Source organism: Lonchura striata, chromosome 9, assembly GCF_050655825.1.
Source record: "Lonchura striata isolate lonStrDom1 chromosome 9, ASM5065582v1, whole genome shotgun sequence".
Lineage (NCBI taxonomy): Eukaryota > Metazoa > Chordata > Aves > Passeriformes > Estrildidae > Lonchura > Lonchura striata.
The window spans coordinates 31,640,855-31,657,351 of NC_140711.1; the positions used below are offsets into that span (position 1 = coordinate 31,640,855).

Genomic DNA, 16,497 nt, shown 5'->3' on the forward strand with positions numbered 1-16,497 from the left:
ACCTTCTCGAGAGGGCGCAAAGAAAAGGATGCGAACATCCGGGAGCCGTGTCTGTCGACTGCTCTGCTTGAACACCACCCTGACGCCGGCGTGGCCCGGCGGGATTTTCCGCGGCCGTTCCACTGCCGTGCACACGGGCTGTGGGCTCAGTGGCTCCGCGGGCGGTCGGATTTCGAGCAGGCGCCGACCGGCATCGGCAGATTCGCCTCTCTCTGCCCGGCTCCTGCAGCGGCCGCCATCCTGGGCGCGGCCCCTGCCTCTGCCATGCCGCGCGGGGCGCCCGTCCCGTCCCCTCCCGTGCTGTCCCACCGCCTCCCTGCCGTAAAGCTAGAAATAAACAAAACCAACGTGGAAATATGTATAGGTTAAAAAGAAAGGGCTTTTGGGGCGGAGGGGGCGTTATTTGGTTCGAGGCAGGGTCTTTTAATTTCTGTGCGGGGTTTTTTGGGCCATTTATTTCTAAGGATTTTTTTTCCAAGGGGCTCGATCGCCGCCGCTCTTTTCCGCCTGCCTCCCCTCCGGGAGAGCGGCGACCCCCGGGTGTGGCGGGTGGCAGTGCTGCCGCCTTGTGGACAGAGGGCGGTACTGCAGCCCCCCAGCCCGCGCCCTGCCCTTCGCCGCTGGGTGCCGGGGCGGGAAGGGCGAGGGGCGGGAGCGAGCGGCGAGCGGGGCGGTGTCTGTGAGTGAGGGGAGGGCTTTCTGTCCCTCGCCGACCGCCGTCCATACCGCAACACTTTGAGGCTTTTTGTCCCTCTTCGACGCCGTCCGTACCAGAATGGTTTGTGCTTTCTGATCCTCGCCGGCCGCCGTCCCCCACGTGACGCGAGCCCAGCGCCGCCGTGATGGCGGCCGGCGGTGGGACCGGGACTGGGTCCGGGCGGGCTCTGGAGGCGCTGCTGGAGATGGGATTCGGGGCTTGGCGTGCGTGAGGGCGGCGGCACCGGTGGGACATCGGGGGAGGGCCGGGGACAGCGGGGGAGGGCGGGCGGGAGCAGCCGGAGGGGACGCGGGCCCCCTAAAATTTCTCCGGGACCCCCAAAAAACCCCCCGGGACCCCCCCAAAAATAACCGGGAGCCCCCCGGTCCCGCAGGGTGCAGGCGCTGGCACTGACCGGGAACCGGGGAGTGGAACCGGCCATGGACTGGTGAGGGGGGGACCCCAAAAACACTCCCGGGACCCCCAAAAAACCCCAGCGGGATGCCCCAAAAACAGCCCCGGGACCCCCAAAAACAGCCTCGGAAACCCAAAAATTCCCTTCAGGAGCCCCAAAAATCCCCCTGGAACCCCCCAAAATTCCCTTCGGAACCCCAAAACCACCCCTGGGGCCCCCAAAATTCTACTCAGAACCCCCAAAGTTTCTCCCAAAAACCCCCTGAGACCCCTAAAATTCTCCCCAGGACTCCAAAAGCCCCCCCCGGGATGCCCAAAATTCCTTTTGGGGCCCCAAAACACCCCCTGGGACCTCCAAATTTCCCTTTAGGATCCCTGAAATTCCTCCTGGGACCCCAAAAACCCCCTGACACCCCAAAATTCCTCCTGGGATGCCCTAAAAACCTTCCAGAATCCCCCAGGAACCCCCCCAATTTTGGGTCCCCCCCCTGATTTGGGGTTCCCCCCGGTTTTTGGGTCCCCAGGCTGGTGGCTCATGAGGACGACCCCGACTCGGACCCCGAACTCCCCCCGGGTTTGGGGGCACCGCCCTCGGGCCTGGGGGGGCCCCATCAGCCGCCGGACACCAAGGACGAGACCCAGAAGTGAATTTTGGGGGTTGGGGGGGAATTTTGGGGTTTGGGGAGGAAATTTTGGGGTATGGGGAGCTCAGAGTGGTTAATTTGGGGTTTCAGGGTGGTTTTGGGCAGGGTTTTCGGGTATTCTTGAGAGGGCTTTGGGGTATTTTTTGGTGGGTTTTAGGGTATTTTTGGGTGGATTTTTTGGGGTATTCTTGGGAGGGTTTTGGGCTGTTTTGGGGCATTTTATGGTGAGTTTTTTGAGTATTTTTAGGAGGGTTTGGGTATTTTTGGGTGGGTTTTTTGTGGGTATTTTTAGGACGATTTTGGGGTATTTTTGGGTGGGTTTTGGGCTGAAGGCGGCTCGGCGGCAGCACCAGAGAAGGATGGCAGCAGCGAGGGGAGCCCGGCAGGGCCCTGGCTTTGCCCGCCCCTCCTGCTGCCCTCCTTGGAATGGTTTGAGGCATTATGGGGTTATTGAGGTAGAAATAATTATTTCGTTGTTGATAATTTAATGTGGTTTTTTTTTTGTTTGTTGTCGTTTCATGTATTTGGTTTGTAGAGCAGGAACTGTAGACAGAATCCTGCAGAAGTAGTATGGAATTTGTCTTCCCAAAACCTACCCGGCTTCCAACCACTTTCAGCATGTGGTCTTCCTTAGCAGCACATGGTTCCCCCACACTTGGGAGCCGGTGCACTCTACTTTTCTCTCCACCTTTGCTGACAGATCCTGCTGAAGGCTGAGGACAAAGCCCTACCCCTACACGGACAAGGCAGCAGACCTGGTTCGGGACGCCAGCGTGCTCCAGGTTGCTACAGGACTCGGATCAAACATCAGCATCCCCGTCTCTCACGCTGATGGTATGTGGTAACCCCTCTAAGAACAGAATTCCAAGACTTGGGGCTACGTTTTCTAACCCTAAGCAGCAAACTGGGGATGGATAACTCTAGAAATCCTGTCCTGTAAGGACCTCCAGGATTCAGCCCTCCATGTGTCCTTGGTATCAGAAGCTGGAATTGCAGAGTTGCCACTTTACCCCCAAACGTAATTTTTGATGTGGTTGTGCCACTTTAACGGTATTTGAAATCTCTCTTCGTGCTCTTGCAACAGCATTTTCGAACCACAATGGAAATCTAGTCCTTCTGCCTGGGGCTGCTCATAGAATCATGGAATCGCAGAAGGGTTTGGATGGGAAGGCTCCTTTTTTTTAAAGCTCGTCCCGTTCCACCCCCTGCCATGGGCAGGGACACCTTCCACCATCCCAGGATGCTCTAAGCCCTGTCCAGCCTGGCCTTGGACACTTCTAGGTATCCGGGGGCAGCCACAGCTTCTCTGGGCAACCTGTGCTGGAAAGCAGCATTGAAAGCCAGAGTGAAGTACAGCTGTGATTTTTGTGCTGCCCCTAACATTGTATTGCCTGACAAATGTGCCTTTGGGTTTTTTGATTGGGTTTTTTTTGTTGGTTTTATTTATTTTTTTGAGGGCTTTTTGTGTTTGTTTTGTTCGGTTTTGGTTTGGTTTTTTTTTTTTTTGAGAACTAGAAAGATACCTTGTGTTCCTGGAATGTTGCATTCTACGTCTGTTATTTTCCCAGTAAGTCTGGATCCTCTGCTTACATTTTTTCCTTCACTTATTAGATGTCGTGGATGTGCTGGCTGTTCTGATGGAGGGCAGTGATGGCTTAGATGAAGAAATTGGGTTCTCTTAAAATGAAGATATGATTATCCAAACATTTCACTTCAGTGCTGTTGTCCCTGCTGCATTAGCAGCCAGGAATATACTGTTGCTTTAGTCTGAAAATGGAACAGGTACAGGGGTTTTTTTAATGTTTTATGTGTAATTTCCAGCAGTGGAGTGAAAGTGGCATCATTTCTGCCCTCTTGCAATAATTTTTTACCATTTATCATTTTTTACCTTGAGGCATTTTATTATCTTCCCTGCAAGCAGAAGGAGGTGCAGATTCACAGTGTTTTGTGCTCAAGAGGGGCATTGAAGCTCTGTAGGTGCGTCTGCCCTTTTTCCCTGACCCTAAAGAGAAGGGACACTGTCCCTGCATGGACAGTCTTGGTCTGGAAGTAGTTGGCCTCAGTAACACAGCGTTTTAAGGGCAGAGCGTGGCGATCAGGAGAGGAAGGTGATTCTCGTGCCTGTGGGCAGCTCTTCCCGAGATCAGGGAGAGGGGACTGCATTGTTAAGTAGGAAGTGGATGCGTTTCCCAAGGGAAACTTCAGAAATTAAGCTCCAAGGGCAAATACTGCGAGGTTCTACCACCTCCTTGAGGACAGCGTTAAAACCACAGGGGCATCAGCAGAGCTTGGAGCAGGACTGGCCAACCCCAGAGCGCCTCACGAAGCCCTCTGTGTGTATGTGGCAGTCGAGTAGCACCTGGGGGGTGCTGAAAGTCCCAGTTCTGACAGAAAATTCTGCTTAACTTGTACACGTTGGCTGGGTGTGTGCCCCCAGTACAGCTCGGTTCTTCTCTGAGGCGGTGCCTGGCAGGGTCCGTCCCTGTTAAGAGACGGCTGTGTTTTTGGCACAACACAGCAAAGGTGGATTATTTGCTTCAGCAAGAGCTGATGATGTCTGGAGGGTTTTTCAGGCACCTCAGCAGCCAGGAGCACGTGTATAGTTCACTAGGAACACTTTTTGATCTTGTTCAGTTCTTTTCTCCATGAGGCTCTGTGGGCTGCTGGCAAGGCCCAAAGTAAGGAAGGTTGTCCCAGTGTCCGTGCTCATGTCAATAGTTTAATTTATTTGGCTTTTCTAGGAGCAGATGTCGTGGAGGACCTTGGTGCTGTTTTCACTGACCTCCTGCACTCTCCGAGAGAACCCCTTGCTCCCTGCTTGACGCTCCAGCTCTGTGACAAAGATCCCGAGTCCCTGAAAGCTGCTAAGTATCCTCAGCTCTACCAGTTTAACCGATACTATAGACTCTGGATGCCCAAGCAGTCCCAGGAACCTGTGGTATGGAGTCCCTGAAGTCGCTGAATTCTTGAGCCAGTATTCCTATAAAATCCTCGCAGTCGACAGAGGTTACATTTCCATCAGAAACAGCGTTTTTATTGAGGAGGTAATTCTGCATCTCTTGTTGATCCTGCTGGGGACACATGTTTGCTCCAGGGCTTTTCTCTGATGGCACAAGAGGTCTCTGTGGTGTTTGGGAGGCGATACCAGGGCTCAGGGCTCATACAGAGACTCCTCACCAGGCACAGCAGAGCCTGGTGTGCGCTGTGGCCTCTGTTTACAGCACCTGGAGTTCCCCCAGGTGGGTGGAGGATCACAGGCCCCTGGGCTGGGTTTGGTGAGTTTTTCTAAGCTCAGCAGTGTGAACACTCCAGACGCCCCTGGGGAACCTGCTGGGCAGCTCTGTTCTAGCAGGACTGCATGCCAGTGTTTCCAGAGATTCAGTTCAGGGCTCATCTCAAAACAAAGGTGGCTGAAGAGATTTTTGTTTCATACTCATCGCTGTTTTTCTCTTATGCTTTTTGTTTCGCTTTAAACAGTTTGAAAACCACAAGGAGGTCAGCCAAGAGCCTCCTGTGGCACCGGATTCTGTATTTGCCACTTTGTTGAAGGGAGCCTGGGAGAGAGGAAGCAGTACCTTCCTGGAAGATGGTGTTCAGACAAAGTAGAGAGACTTGGCTTCCTGGCTCCCCCAACCTGAGCAGCTTTTGCTGGGAGTAAAGCACGTGCTGCTGTACCCGAAACCCACAGTGGAGAACTTCTGCAGATAATAATGTAGTTATCGTTGGTTTACTTTATGGCACAAGTTACAGATGACTTGGCTGCTAAAACTTAGGTTCCAGTGCTGTAGCTCTTTTTCCTCGACTCGGCTCCGAGGGTACGCAGCACCGTACAAAATTATACCTAATTTGTAAACAAATGTCAGTTGTTCTGATTATTGAAGCTGGGCTTTATTGAGTTGAATCCGGAGTGTGTGCTGCACCCAGGTCCTTTGTACAAATAGGGTACTGAGGGTGGGGGAACCAGAACTGCACATTCCTTGTGATATGGATGGGATTTTGGGGGGGGGGGGGTTAAATTAAAAGGAGATGCAAAATGAGGGAATTGCTTTTAGATGTAACTATTCTTGTCCTAAAGGGGCCATCAGCTCTGTCCCGAGAGCTGAGTTACAAGTGTGTGTGTTGAAAGAGCTGCAAGCCTTTTAGGGGCTGCAGTTTGTGTGCCGTGGAATGAGGTGCCCTGAGGAAATGTGTGAGCCGGAGGGAGCCGGGGCCGGGCGGAGGGAGCCGAGCTGTGGGAATGGGCGAATGGAGGCGGGCGCGGGCGGGACTAGGCGAGCGTGGGCGAAAGCGGCCGAAAGGGGCCGAGGAGGCGAGCGGAGCCGAGCTCTGCCGAGTTCAGCCGAGGCGAGCCGAGCTTTGCCGAAGAGGCGAATGGAGGCGAATGCGGCCGGAAATAGCCGAGCGTGGCCGAAAGTAGCCGAAGCTGGCCGAGGAGCCGAGTCCAGCCGAACGGAGCCGAGCTCTGCCGAGCGCAGCAGCCCGGGCGGGGCGGGGCGGGGCGCCGGGGCGGAGCCGGGGCGCTGGGAGGGATCCCACTCCTGTCCCTCTCCCTCCTTCTCCGTGCTCCTGCCCGTATTCCCCTCGGTTATCTCTCTTTCCCCCGTTTCCTTGTCCCCCCCAAACCCGGATCCTTCCTGTCCTGTCCCTGCCCCGCTGCTCCGTTCCTTTCCTCCTCTCTCCCTCCTCTGTCCACCGTCCCTCTTCCCTCCCCTGTCAGCCTTTAAATCCGAATTATAAATATGAATGTGTATATAAATATTAAAAATATAAAAACAAAATACATTGAAATGCAGTTTAAAAGAAAAGGTTTTTTCTTTTGGTTCTTGTTGGGTTAGAGGCAGGGTTTTTTTTGTTTGCGTTCTTTTCCGCGCGGGATGTTTCGGGGCATTTGCTACCGAGGACGTTCCGCAGGGGACGGCGCCCGTTCTTTTTTGCCGCCGGCCCCGCCCCGCGGCCCCGAGGCGAGCGGCGGCCCCCGACGGTGGCGGGCGGCAGTGCTGCCGCCTTGTGGACACAGGGCGGTACTGCAGGCCCCCAGCCAGCGCCCGGCAAAACCACCGAGACGGGGCGGGAGGAGCCAGAGCGGCCCCAAAACCACCGAGACGGGGCGGGAAGGGCGAGGGGCGGCAGCGAGCGGCGAGCGGGGCGGTGTCTGTGAGTGAGGGGAGAGCTGAAGGCGGCTCCGCGGCGGCGCCGGAGAAGGATGGCAGCGGCGAGGGCAGCTTTCTGTCCCGCGCCTGCCGCCGTCCATGCCACCAAGCGTTGCGGATTTCTGTCCCGCACCGGTCGCCGTCCGTACGAAATCGCGTTGTGGCTTGTTGTCCCGCGCCGGCTGCCGTCCGTACGACAACGGTTCATCTCTATTGTTTTTGAGGACTTCTTGTTCGTCTCAATGGTGTTGTGGAATTTCCGGTTAATCTCCATGGTTTCTGGAAAACTTCCGCTTAGTCTCTATCGTTTCTTGGAACTTCCGGCTCATCTCTATGGTTTTTGGAGGACTTCATGTTCGTCTCTATGATCTTATGGAACTTCCGGTTCATCTCTATGGTTTCTGGAGGACTTTCTGTTCGTCTCTATGGTTTCAATGGAACTTCCGGCTCGTCTCTATGCTCCTGGAGGACCTCCCATTCATCTCTATGGACCGTCCCTGTGGTCGCTCCTGCGCGTGCGCGGCCGCCATGAGGGACCGGACGCGGGAAATATGACATGCGAGAGTCCAGATAAAGGGGAAAAAAAGGTAAAAAACGGGAAAAAAAAAGCCAAAAAGCGGGACAAGGAGCCCGGAATCGGGATGGGGGAACGCGGAAACGGGGGGGAAGTGACCAAAAATGGGTAAAGAGCCCAAAAATTAGGGAAGAATGGGCGAAAATGGGATCGGGGAGCTCGGAAATTGGGGGGGAGTGACCAAAGTCGGCGAAAGAGCCGAAAAGTGGGAAAAAGATCAGAAAATGTGGGAAAATCGCACAAAGAAACGGTTTAGGAGCCCAAAAATGCGGGAAAGGCAAAAAATGGGGAAAAAGCAAAAAAAAAAAAAAAAAAAAAAGGGAAAAGTGCCCAAAAATTCGGATCGATGTGTGGAGAGTTTTGTGGATGAGTGGCTTCGGGAGAGAGGCCATGACTACTTGCAGTTAGTGAAGCGGTAGCTGAAAATTGCAGAGTGCAGCAATAGCGGATGTAGCAACAATATCACACGTCCTTGGGTGAGCTGGTTCCCAGCAGCAGAACGGTCAGCAAAGAGATAAGTGTAAGGGAAAACAAAGCAAGCAGAGAAAGCCCCAAAGGCGAGCTTGACCTGTTCTAGAGACACCAATGAGGAGCCTAAGTTTTGCAATATGCATGAGCTTCATTATAACGGGTATAACTGTACATGCGTACTTAGAATAAACTGAAACTTGTTGGCATTATAGAATGGGCTTTTCTCCCGTTATTTTTCCCCAAAAATGGTGACCTCGACGTGATAGGCGCCACGGTGGAGTGATGAAAAAGAGTTCAGGTCCTGATGCAGCCAGGACGGCAAAAGTGCTGAATTGAAATAGAGTGCACCGTGCCCCAGGTGACTGCAGAGGCAAGCCTGGCCGATACGTGCTGCCGACGACCTCGGAGGGCTGCAACAGCGCTGACAATAGAGGTATGGAGAGGCAAGCAGCATATGATTTATTTACTGCATTCTTGCAGAAAAGGCAGATTAAAAACATTGATTTACATAAAGATCTGCCAAGGTTATTAACATATAGGTATGCTAAGGGGTTCTTTATAAATCCTCATACAGTACATAAGTTGTCTAAGTGGCGTAAGTTTAAAGATAAACTATAAGAAGACATTTTAGATTATGATAAGGCAGCCAAAAAGCTAAAAAAGTTGTAAAAGGTAGTTCACAATGAGTTATTACAACATCAGGCAGAAAAAAAAGCTGCTGCACAAGCAACGTCACACTAGAGAAGAATAAAAGTTATAGCAGAGAAAATTAATTACCTAGTATTTCCATGCCACCTGCTGTGTCTACAGTGGAGTTACCTCCATTGCGACCCGTGCCTGAGGACACGGAAACAGAGTCGCGTTGTGAGCCCACGGCTCCTCCAGCCCCCCCAAACAGAGATCACCGGTTTGTCAGAGTTTGTCTGTCAGTAAATCACCCCCTAAGGCAAAGTCTGACCTAACAAAGGCTCTGGCCAGAGAGCAAAAAGAAGTTTAGGCAACTCTAACAAAAGAAAAACTAAACAAAGAGAATAAGCAAACTTTAGAACTAGCAGCCGACTTAGCTTATCCTATAATTTTTCAGCAGCAAGCGAGCAAAAGGTTACCAGCTCAAATTACACCGTTAGATTAAAAAATTGTTGTCACAGTTGCAAGCTACAGTGAGTCAATTTAGAGTAACTAATAAACCAACTCAGCAAATACTAAATTATATTTAGAGTACTAATATATTGTTACCAAAAAATTCTAAAAGTCTTGCTAAACTTATTTTCTCACCGCATCAGAAACTTTTATTTAGTGCACACTAGCAAGCAGAAGTTAATAAAGCTGTAGCTATGCAAAAGCAGCCTAAAGATCCTCTTCACAAAGTAACTATAGATAAATTGATAAGCTTAAGACCATGTTTTCGCACTAAGGCACAAGCTATGCTAAAACCTAAAAAATGTCAAAAGGCAATGCAACTAACTCAACAAGCTATAGATAAAGTAAAAGACCCAAGAAATTTACCAGCATATATAAAAATTAAGCAAAAAAAAAAACCAAAAAACTTTTAAAGCATTTATTAATAAAGCAACAACAGCAGTAAAAAAAAACTAGAGTGCCTAAGTTTATACATAATATATTTATATATTTATACGTTAAATATATATTTATACGTTTATACGTAAATCATTAAATTATTAATTAATTATTAAAGCAGTATGCTTTACAAAATTGTAATACTTCTACAAGAAGTATACTAAATACATTAAAAACTAATTAAACTATAAAAAATACACTAAAACAGATAACTACTATACCAACAAAGCCACAAACATTTTTAGTTAAAACTATTAAAATACTAAAGGAAAAGTTACAAAAGCAAGCAAAAGCATCACAAACACAAGTGTTAACTGCCCTTACACCCCTCCAAACATCAGTAACAACCCAAGAAAGTCCTCAAGGGGGCCGTATAAAATGTTTCCATTTTGGTGGGGTTTTTTGTTTGTTTGGTTTGGTTTTGGTTTTTTTGGGGGAAACTAAAAAGATACTTTGTGTTCTTGGAATGTTGCATTTTACCTCTGTTGTTTTCCCAGTTAGTCTGGATCCTCTGCTTACATTTTTTCCTTCACTTATTAGATGTCGTGGATGTGCTGGCTGTTCTGATGGAGGGCAGTGATGGCTTAGATGAAGAAATTGGGTTCTCTTTGAATGAAGATGTGATTATCCAAACATTTCCCTTCAGTGCTGTTGTCCCTGCTGCATTAGAAGCCAGGAATATGCTGTTGTTTCAGTCTGAAAATGGAACAGGTACAGGGTTTTTTTAATGTTTTATGTGTCGTTTCTAGCAGTGGAATGAAAGTGGCATCATTTCTGCCCTCTTGCAATAATTTTTTACCATTTATCATTTTTTACCTTGAGGCATTTTATTATCTTCCCTGCAAGCAGAAGGAGGTGCAGATTCACGGTGCTTTGTGCTCAAGAGGGGCATTGAAGCTCTGTAGGTGCTTCTGCCCTTTTTCCCTGACCCTAAAGAGAAGGGACACTGTCCCTGCATAGTCTTGGTCCTGGAAGTAGTTGGCTTCAGTAACACAGCGTTTTAAGGGCAGAGCGTGGTTCAGCAGTAACTGCAACATAGCCCATGCTTCTGCAGCACAGACCTCAAAAGTTCTACACTCCTGTGGACCCTCTTTGTAACTAAGGACAGTGGAAGTCAATTGCCACCTAAAAAGAGAATTTATTTTCAGATCGAGTACTCTCCAAAACTAGCTCTCAACATATTTGACAACACATTGTGTTGCCAGTTTTGTAAACCTAAGCAGTGGAAAAACAGGAAAGCAACATAAAATGATGTAGTTTTCCTTTGATATATGTGACCCTGTCTCATTCACACCGTGTCATAGTAATTTAAATGTGCATCTTGTCCCTCATCTTTAGCAGAAGAATGGTTTTTCAGAACACAACCATAACTTTCTCCATACCAATTAAACACAATTATTCTTGAAGGCATTTTGCAGTGTGTAGATTCCTTTTGGGTATTACAGCAATTTAAGAGTACCTCACTTTAGGTAAGTCAGTTCTGTGAAGGATACTGGTTACTTAACCAAAGGTATGTCTTCAGGTAGAGTTAGTTAAATTAAAATAAATGTCTCCTGGAATTTGCCTCTAGTGATGAAAAAAGTTTATTAAAATCAGTACAAGCACATTGCTAGGCAAATCCTTAATACTTATCAAACTACAGTGAAGTCACTAGAATCATTCTTAACTTGAATTAGCATGTTGTTGCAGGCCCTATAACTCTGTTGAGTAGGAGAAGGAGAAGATTTTAACTAATTGCATTCATCCATGCAGATGTCTTTTGTGGACCCATTTAGGCTAGTTGACTAAATCTGGCATAAAAGATAGCACAGAGATTTTAACTGTTGAAAAACTCTGAGCAGGAAGTGTTCCCACAGTGCAAGAATCCTTTGAGTCAGGGTGCTTTAATAGTGTAATTCATAAGTTGTCTAGAGGAGGAATAGAAAGAAGTTAAACTAAGCTACCTTTAAGGAAGATGAATTAAACCTCATTAGAAGTCTGTATGGGCACTCATTCTGCAAATTAAAGGAGCAGGAAGGAAGGCAATTGATGGTGCTTCAATTCTCCATCAGAGGCCTAAGAATAATGTATCTTAACAGTTTTCTCTTCTTAATTCAGTTAGTGTATTTTCATTTCCCTGAATGACTCCAGGTAGACAAAGGCACAAGGGAATAGTGGGTTTTGAATTGCCCAGGATACTACAGGTGGAGGTCCTCAGGAAGTGGCATGTGCTTTTTGGCTGTTGCCACAAACCATGGAGCTTTGAGCCATCCCAGGTGCCAGCAGCACCCTGAGCAGTGCTTACCAGCACCTGGCACTGGTAAATATTCCTGGCACAGAAGATTTTCTCTCCGTGGCCAAGCTGTGTCCGTGCAGGTAGCAGGGACAGCCACGCCATGGTCAGGGTTGCTGCTGCAGCACATCCCATTCTGTCCCGGTAGGATTCACTGAGCGCTAGTCACAAGAAGAGTGTCTAAAGTGATTTCTAAGAGAAAAGCTGCATGGGGTCAAACATGATCTTTCCTGTGGTTTTTGTAGCCAGCTCACCGTCAGTTCCCAGCACTGAACCAGGGCAGGGTGTGCCGTAGCTTGGCTCGTCCCTGAACGGGTGCCACCGTGCCTCTCCCTTCTTACTGCCCAAAGCTTTGTGTCCAGGCACAAGGGGAGTAGAGAAGCTTCCTGCCAGGAGATTGAGAGGCAGCCCGTGTGCTCATTCTTCTGCTCCATGAGCCTTTCCTGGCAGAGACGGGGCTGCATGGCGCTCCCTGCATTTGGAGCACTGGTACTTGCTGATAGCACAGCTTCTTCTCCCATCCTCTTGCTGGCTGCGAGGTCCTGTTACCTTCCCTCATGTTACCTTCTAAAGAAAAGGGGCACTGTCCCTGCATGGACAGTCTTGGTCTGGAAGTAGTTGGCCTCAGTAACACAGCGTTTTAAGGGCAGAGCGTGGCGATCAGGAGAGGAAGGTGATTCTCGTGCCTGTGGGCAGCTCTTCCCGAGAGCAGGGAGAGAGGACTGCATTGTTAAGTAGGAAGTGGATGCGTTTCCCAAGGAAAACTTCAGAAATTAAGCTCCAAGGGCAAATATTGCGAGGTTCTACCACCTCCTTGAGGACAGCCTTAAAATCACAGGGGCATCAGCAGGGCTTGGAGCAGGATTGGCCAACCCCAGAGCACCTCACAAAGCCCTCTGTGTGTATGTGGCAGTCGAGTAGCACCTGGGGGGTGCTGAAAGTCCCAGTTCTGACAGAAAATTCTGCTTAATTTGTACATGTTGGCTGGGTGTTAGCTTGGTTCTTCTCTGAGGCGGTGCCTGGCAGGGTCTCTCCCTGTTAAGGGCCGGGCGTGTTTTTGGCACAACACAGCGAATGTGGATTATTTGCTTCAGCAAGAGCTGATGATGTCTGGAGGGTTTTTCAGGTACCTCAGCGGCCAGGAGCACGTGTATAGTTCACTAGGAACACTTTTTGATCTTGTTCAGTTCTTTTCTGCATGAGGCTCTGTGGGCTGCTGGCAAGGCCCAAAGTAAGGAAGGTTGTCCCAGTGTCCGTGCTCATGTCAATAGTTTAATTTATTTGGCTTTTCTAGGACCAGATGTCGTGGAGGACCTTGGTGCTGTTTTCACTGACCTCCTGCACTCTCCGAGAGAACCCCTTGCTCCCTGCTTGACGCTCCAGCTCTGTGACAAAGATCCCGAGTCCCTGAAAGCTGCTAAGTATCCTCAGCTCTACCAGTTTAACCGATACTATAGACTCTGGATGCCCAAGCAGTCCCAGGAACCTGTGGTATGGAGTCCCTGAAGTCGCTGAATTCTTGAGCCAGTATTCCTATAAAATCCTCGCAGTCGACAGAGGTTACATTTCCATCAGAAACAGCATTTTTATTGAGGAGGTAATTCTGCATCTCTTGTTGATCCTGCTGGGGACACATGTTTGCTCCAGGGCTTTTCTCTGATGGCACAAGAGGTCTCTGTGGTGTTTGGGAGGCGATACCAGGGCTCAGGGCTCATACAGAGACTCCTCACCAGGCACAGCAGAGCCTGGTGTGCGCTGTGGCCTCTGTTTACAGCGCCCGGAGTTCCCCCGGGTGGGTGAAGGATCACAGGCCCCTGGGCTGGGTTTGGTGAGTTTTTCTCAGCTCAGCAGTGTGAACACTCCTGATGCCCCTGGGGAACCTGCTGGACAGCTCTGTTCTAGCAGGACTGCACGCCAGTGTTTCCAGAGCTTCAGTTCAGAGCTCATCTCAAAACAAAGGTGGCTGAAGAGATTTTTGTTTCATACTTATCACTGTTTTTCTCTTATGCTTTTTGTTTCGCTTTAAACAGTTTGAAAACAACAAGGAGGTAAGCCAAGAGCCTCCTGTGGCACCGGATTCTGTATTTGCCACTTTGCTGAAAGGAGCCTGGGAGAGAGGAAGCAGTACCTTCCTGGAAGATGGTGTTCAGACAAAGTAGAGAGACTTGGCTTCCTGGCTCCCCCAACCTGAGCAGCTTTTGCTGGGAGTAAAGCACGTGCTGCTGTACCCGAAACCCACAGTGGAGAACTTCAGCAGATAATACTGTAGTTATCCTTGGTTTACTTTATGGCACAAGTTATAGATGACTTGGCTACTAAAACTTAGGTTCCAGTGCTGTAGCTCTTTTTCCTCGACTCGGCTCCGAGGGTACGCAGCACCGTACAAAACTGCACCTAATTTGCAAACAAATGTCAGTTGTTCTGATTATTGAAGCTGGGCTTTATTCAGTTGAATCCCGAGTGTGTGCTGCACCCAGGTCCTTTGTACAAATAGGGTACTGAGGGTGGGGGAACCAGAACTGCACATTCCTTGTGATATGGATGGGATTTTGGGGGGGGGGGTTAAATTAAAAGGAGATGCAAAATGAGGGAATTGCTTTTAGATGTAACTATTCTTGTCCTAAAGGGGCCATCAGCTCTGTCCCGAGAGCTGAGTTACAAGTGTGTGTGTTGAAAGAGCTGCAAGCCTTTAGGGGCTGCAGTTTGTGTGCCGTGGAATGAGGTGCCCTGAGGAAATGTGTGAGCCGGAGGGAGCCGGGGCCGGGCGGAGGGAGCCGAGCTGTGGGAATGGGCGAATGGAGGCGGGCGCGGGCGGGACTAGGCGAGCGTGGGCGAAAGCGGCCGAAAGGGGCCGAGGAGGCGAGCGGAGCCGAGCTCTGCCGAGTTCAGCCGAGGCGAGCCGAGCTTTGCCGAAGAGGCGAATGGAGGCGAATGCGGCCGGAAATAGCCGAGCGTGGCCGAAAGTAGCCGAAGCTGGCCGAGGAGCCGAGTCCAGCCGAACGGAGCCGAGCTCTGCCGAGCGCAGCAGCCCGGGCGGGGCGGGGCGGGGCGCCGGGGCGGAGCCGGGGCGCTGGGAGGATCCCCTCCTGTCCCTCTCTCTCCCGCTCCATGCTCCTGCCCGTATTCCCCTCAGTCACCTCTCTTTCCCCCGTTTCCTTGTCCCCCCCAAACCCGGATCCTTCCTGTCCTGTCCCTGCCCCGCTGCTCCGTTCCATTCCCCCTCTCTCCCTCCTCTGTGCCCCGTCCCTCTTCCTCATCTGCCGGCCTTTCCCTTCCCCGCCCGCTTTCCTCCGCAGCCCGACCTCCCTCCCCGCCCTTTCGCATGTCCCGCTCTCCCTCCTCTCTTCCCGTCGCCCCTTCGCTTCTTTCCCCCGCAGCCGCGGGGCTCGGGGCGCCGGAGAATAAAGCCCCGAGGGCCGGAGCCCGGCGCCCCCCGGGCCTTGCGGGCGTCCCCGCACGGGGCCGGGGCTCTCGGCGGATCCCCCGCGCCGCTCGGACCCCGCCCCGGCGCTGCCGGACCTGCGGCTCCGCCGGCATCGCGCTGCGAGCGGCCCCCGCTCTGTGCCGTGCCGGCCGTGCCGCGTCCCCGCCGCCTCTGCCGCTCCCTCTTTCTGCCCCTGGCCCGCGACAGCGAGGCGGGGCGGGAGCTTCGAGCCTTCTGGGGGCTGCCCCCCCTTCCTTGTTGCGGCGGAGTCCCTTTCTGGGGGGATGGAGGTGTGGGAAGGGCTGGAAGGGAGTGCTGGGCTGCTGTTCGGGGCAGTTGGACTCGTCCTGTGCTTTCTTCGGGGGTCAGGGTTAGGGGCTGAAGCCTCGGGGCTCTGATGTCATTTGGGGCACCCCAAGGTCCCCAGGAGAGGGACGCACACTGCGGTGGAGGAGCGGGTGGGTGGCGAATGAGGGGGGCGGGTCACGCTGGGTGCCGTCCCGCAGAGGGACCCAAAGCTGCCCCAAAATTCCCTGGGAGGGGTGTGTGTAGAATACTAAAACCTGGCAAGTGTTTCGTTTTCACAGCTATTGGTAAAGAATAGGAAGCTATGGCTAAACTCATTTGGAAAGAAGCCCTCTCTCGATCCACTCATTTGTATGCAGGAATGTAGGAAACTCCGACTGGGGATGAGCAGTAGTTCTGAAAATCATGCCCTATCGTTTTTCTCTAGGAACGAACCAAGCGAGTGCCCTGAAACCAGCGGAGCAGCTGCAGGGGCTGAAGGGAACAGAAAGGGCTCCCGGCACCTTTTGCCTCCGTTCTCTGCCATTCCCCCAAACGTGTCGCAGTCCCGGAAGAGGCGTTTGTCATGCAGCCTGCCAAAATAAAGACCTGTAAAATCCTAGCTCTGCCTTTTGTTTAACGTGTTTTTACTTCCTATTTATGTCATCACAGAAAGCAAGGAAAGAATAAATGTGTCTGGTTCCCACTATTGCTCCGTGCAGGCATTTTTAAAGGCTGCTGTACTTCTGTCCTCTTTTTCCACTCCAAGCTTGACTTTTCCCCTCCTTTTTCGAGGTCTGCAGCTTTGGGTGTCCCAGGCAGGGCTGGGTTCCTCGGCAGGGGTCTTAGGAGTTGGTGCTGATTCTGCTTTTTGCGAAGGTGTAGCAAAGTGTGCCAGCAAAAGGACTGTTTTCTCCAGGGGAAAGCTTTCTTTCAATCACCATCAGTGCATGTATGTGTTTTAATTGTTTAACCAGGTGGATTAAGA

At 51.0% G+C, this 16,497-nt stretch overlaps 1 protein-coding gene across 1 annotated transcript; it reads left to right on the plus strand.

The window, feature by feature from the left end:
• Positions 1 to 7,418: 7,418 nt before the first annotated feature.
• Positions 7,419 to 16,131, plus strand: LOC144246816 (uncharacterized). The gene is made up of 5 exons (XM_085588124.1): positions 7,419 to 8,383; positions 10,069 to 10,239; positions 13,095 to 13,397; positions 13,831 to 15,514; positions 15,958 to 16,131. The coding sequence occupies exons 4-5, from the start codon at positions 14,518 to 14,520 to the stop codon at positions 16,122 to 16,124; spliced, it is 1,164 nt and encodes a 387-aa protein (XP_085444250.1). The 5' UTR covers positions 7,419 to 8,383; positions 10,069 to 10,239; positions 13,095 to 13,397; positions 13,831 to 14,517; the 3' UTR covers positions 16,125 to 16,131.
• The last annotated feature ends 366 nt before the right edge of the window (positions 16,132 to 16,497 follow it).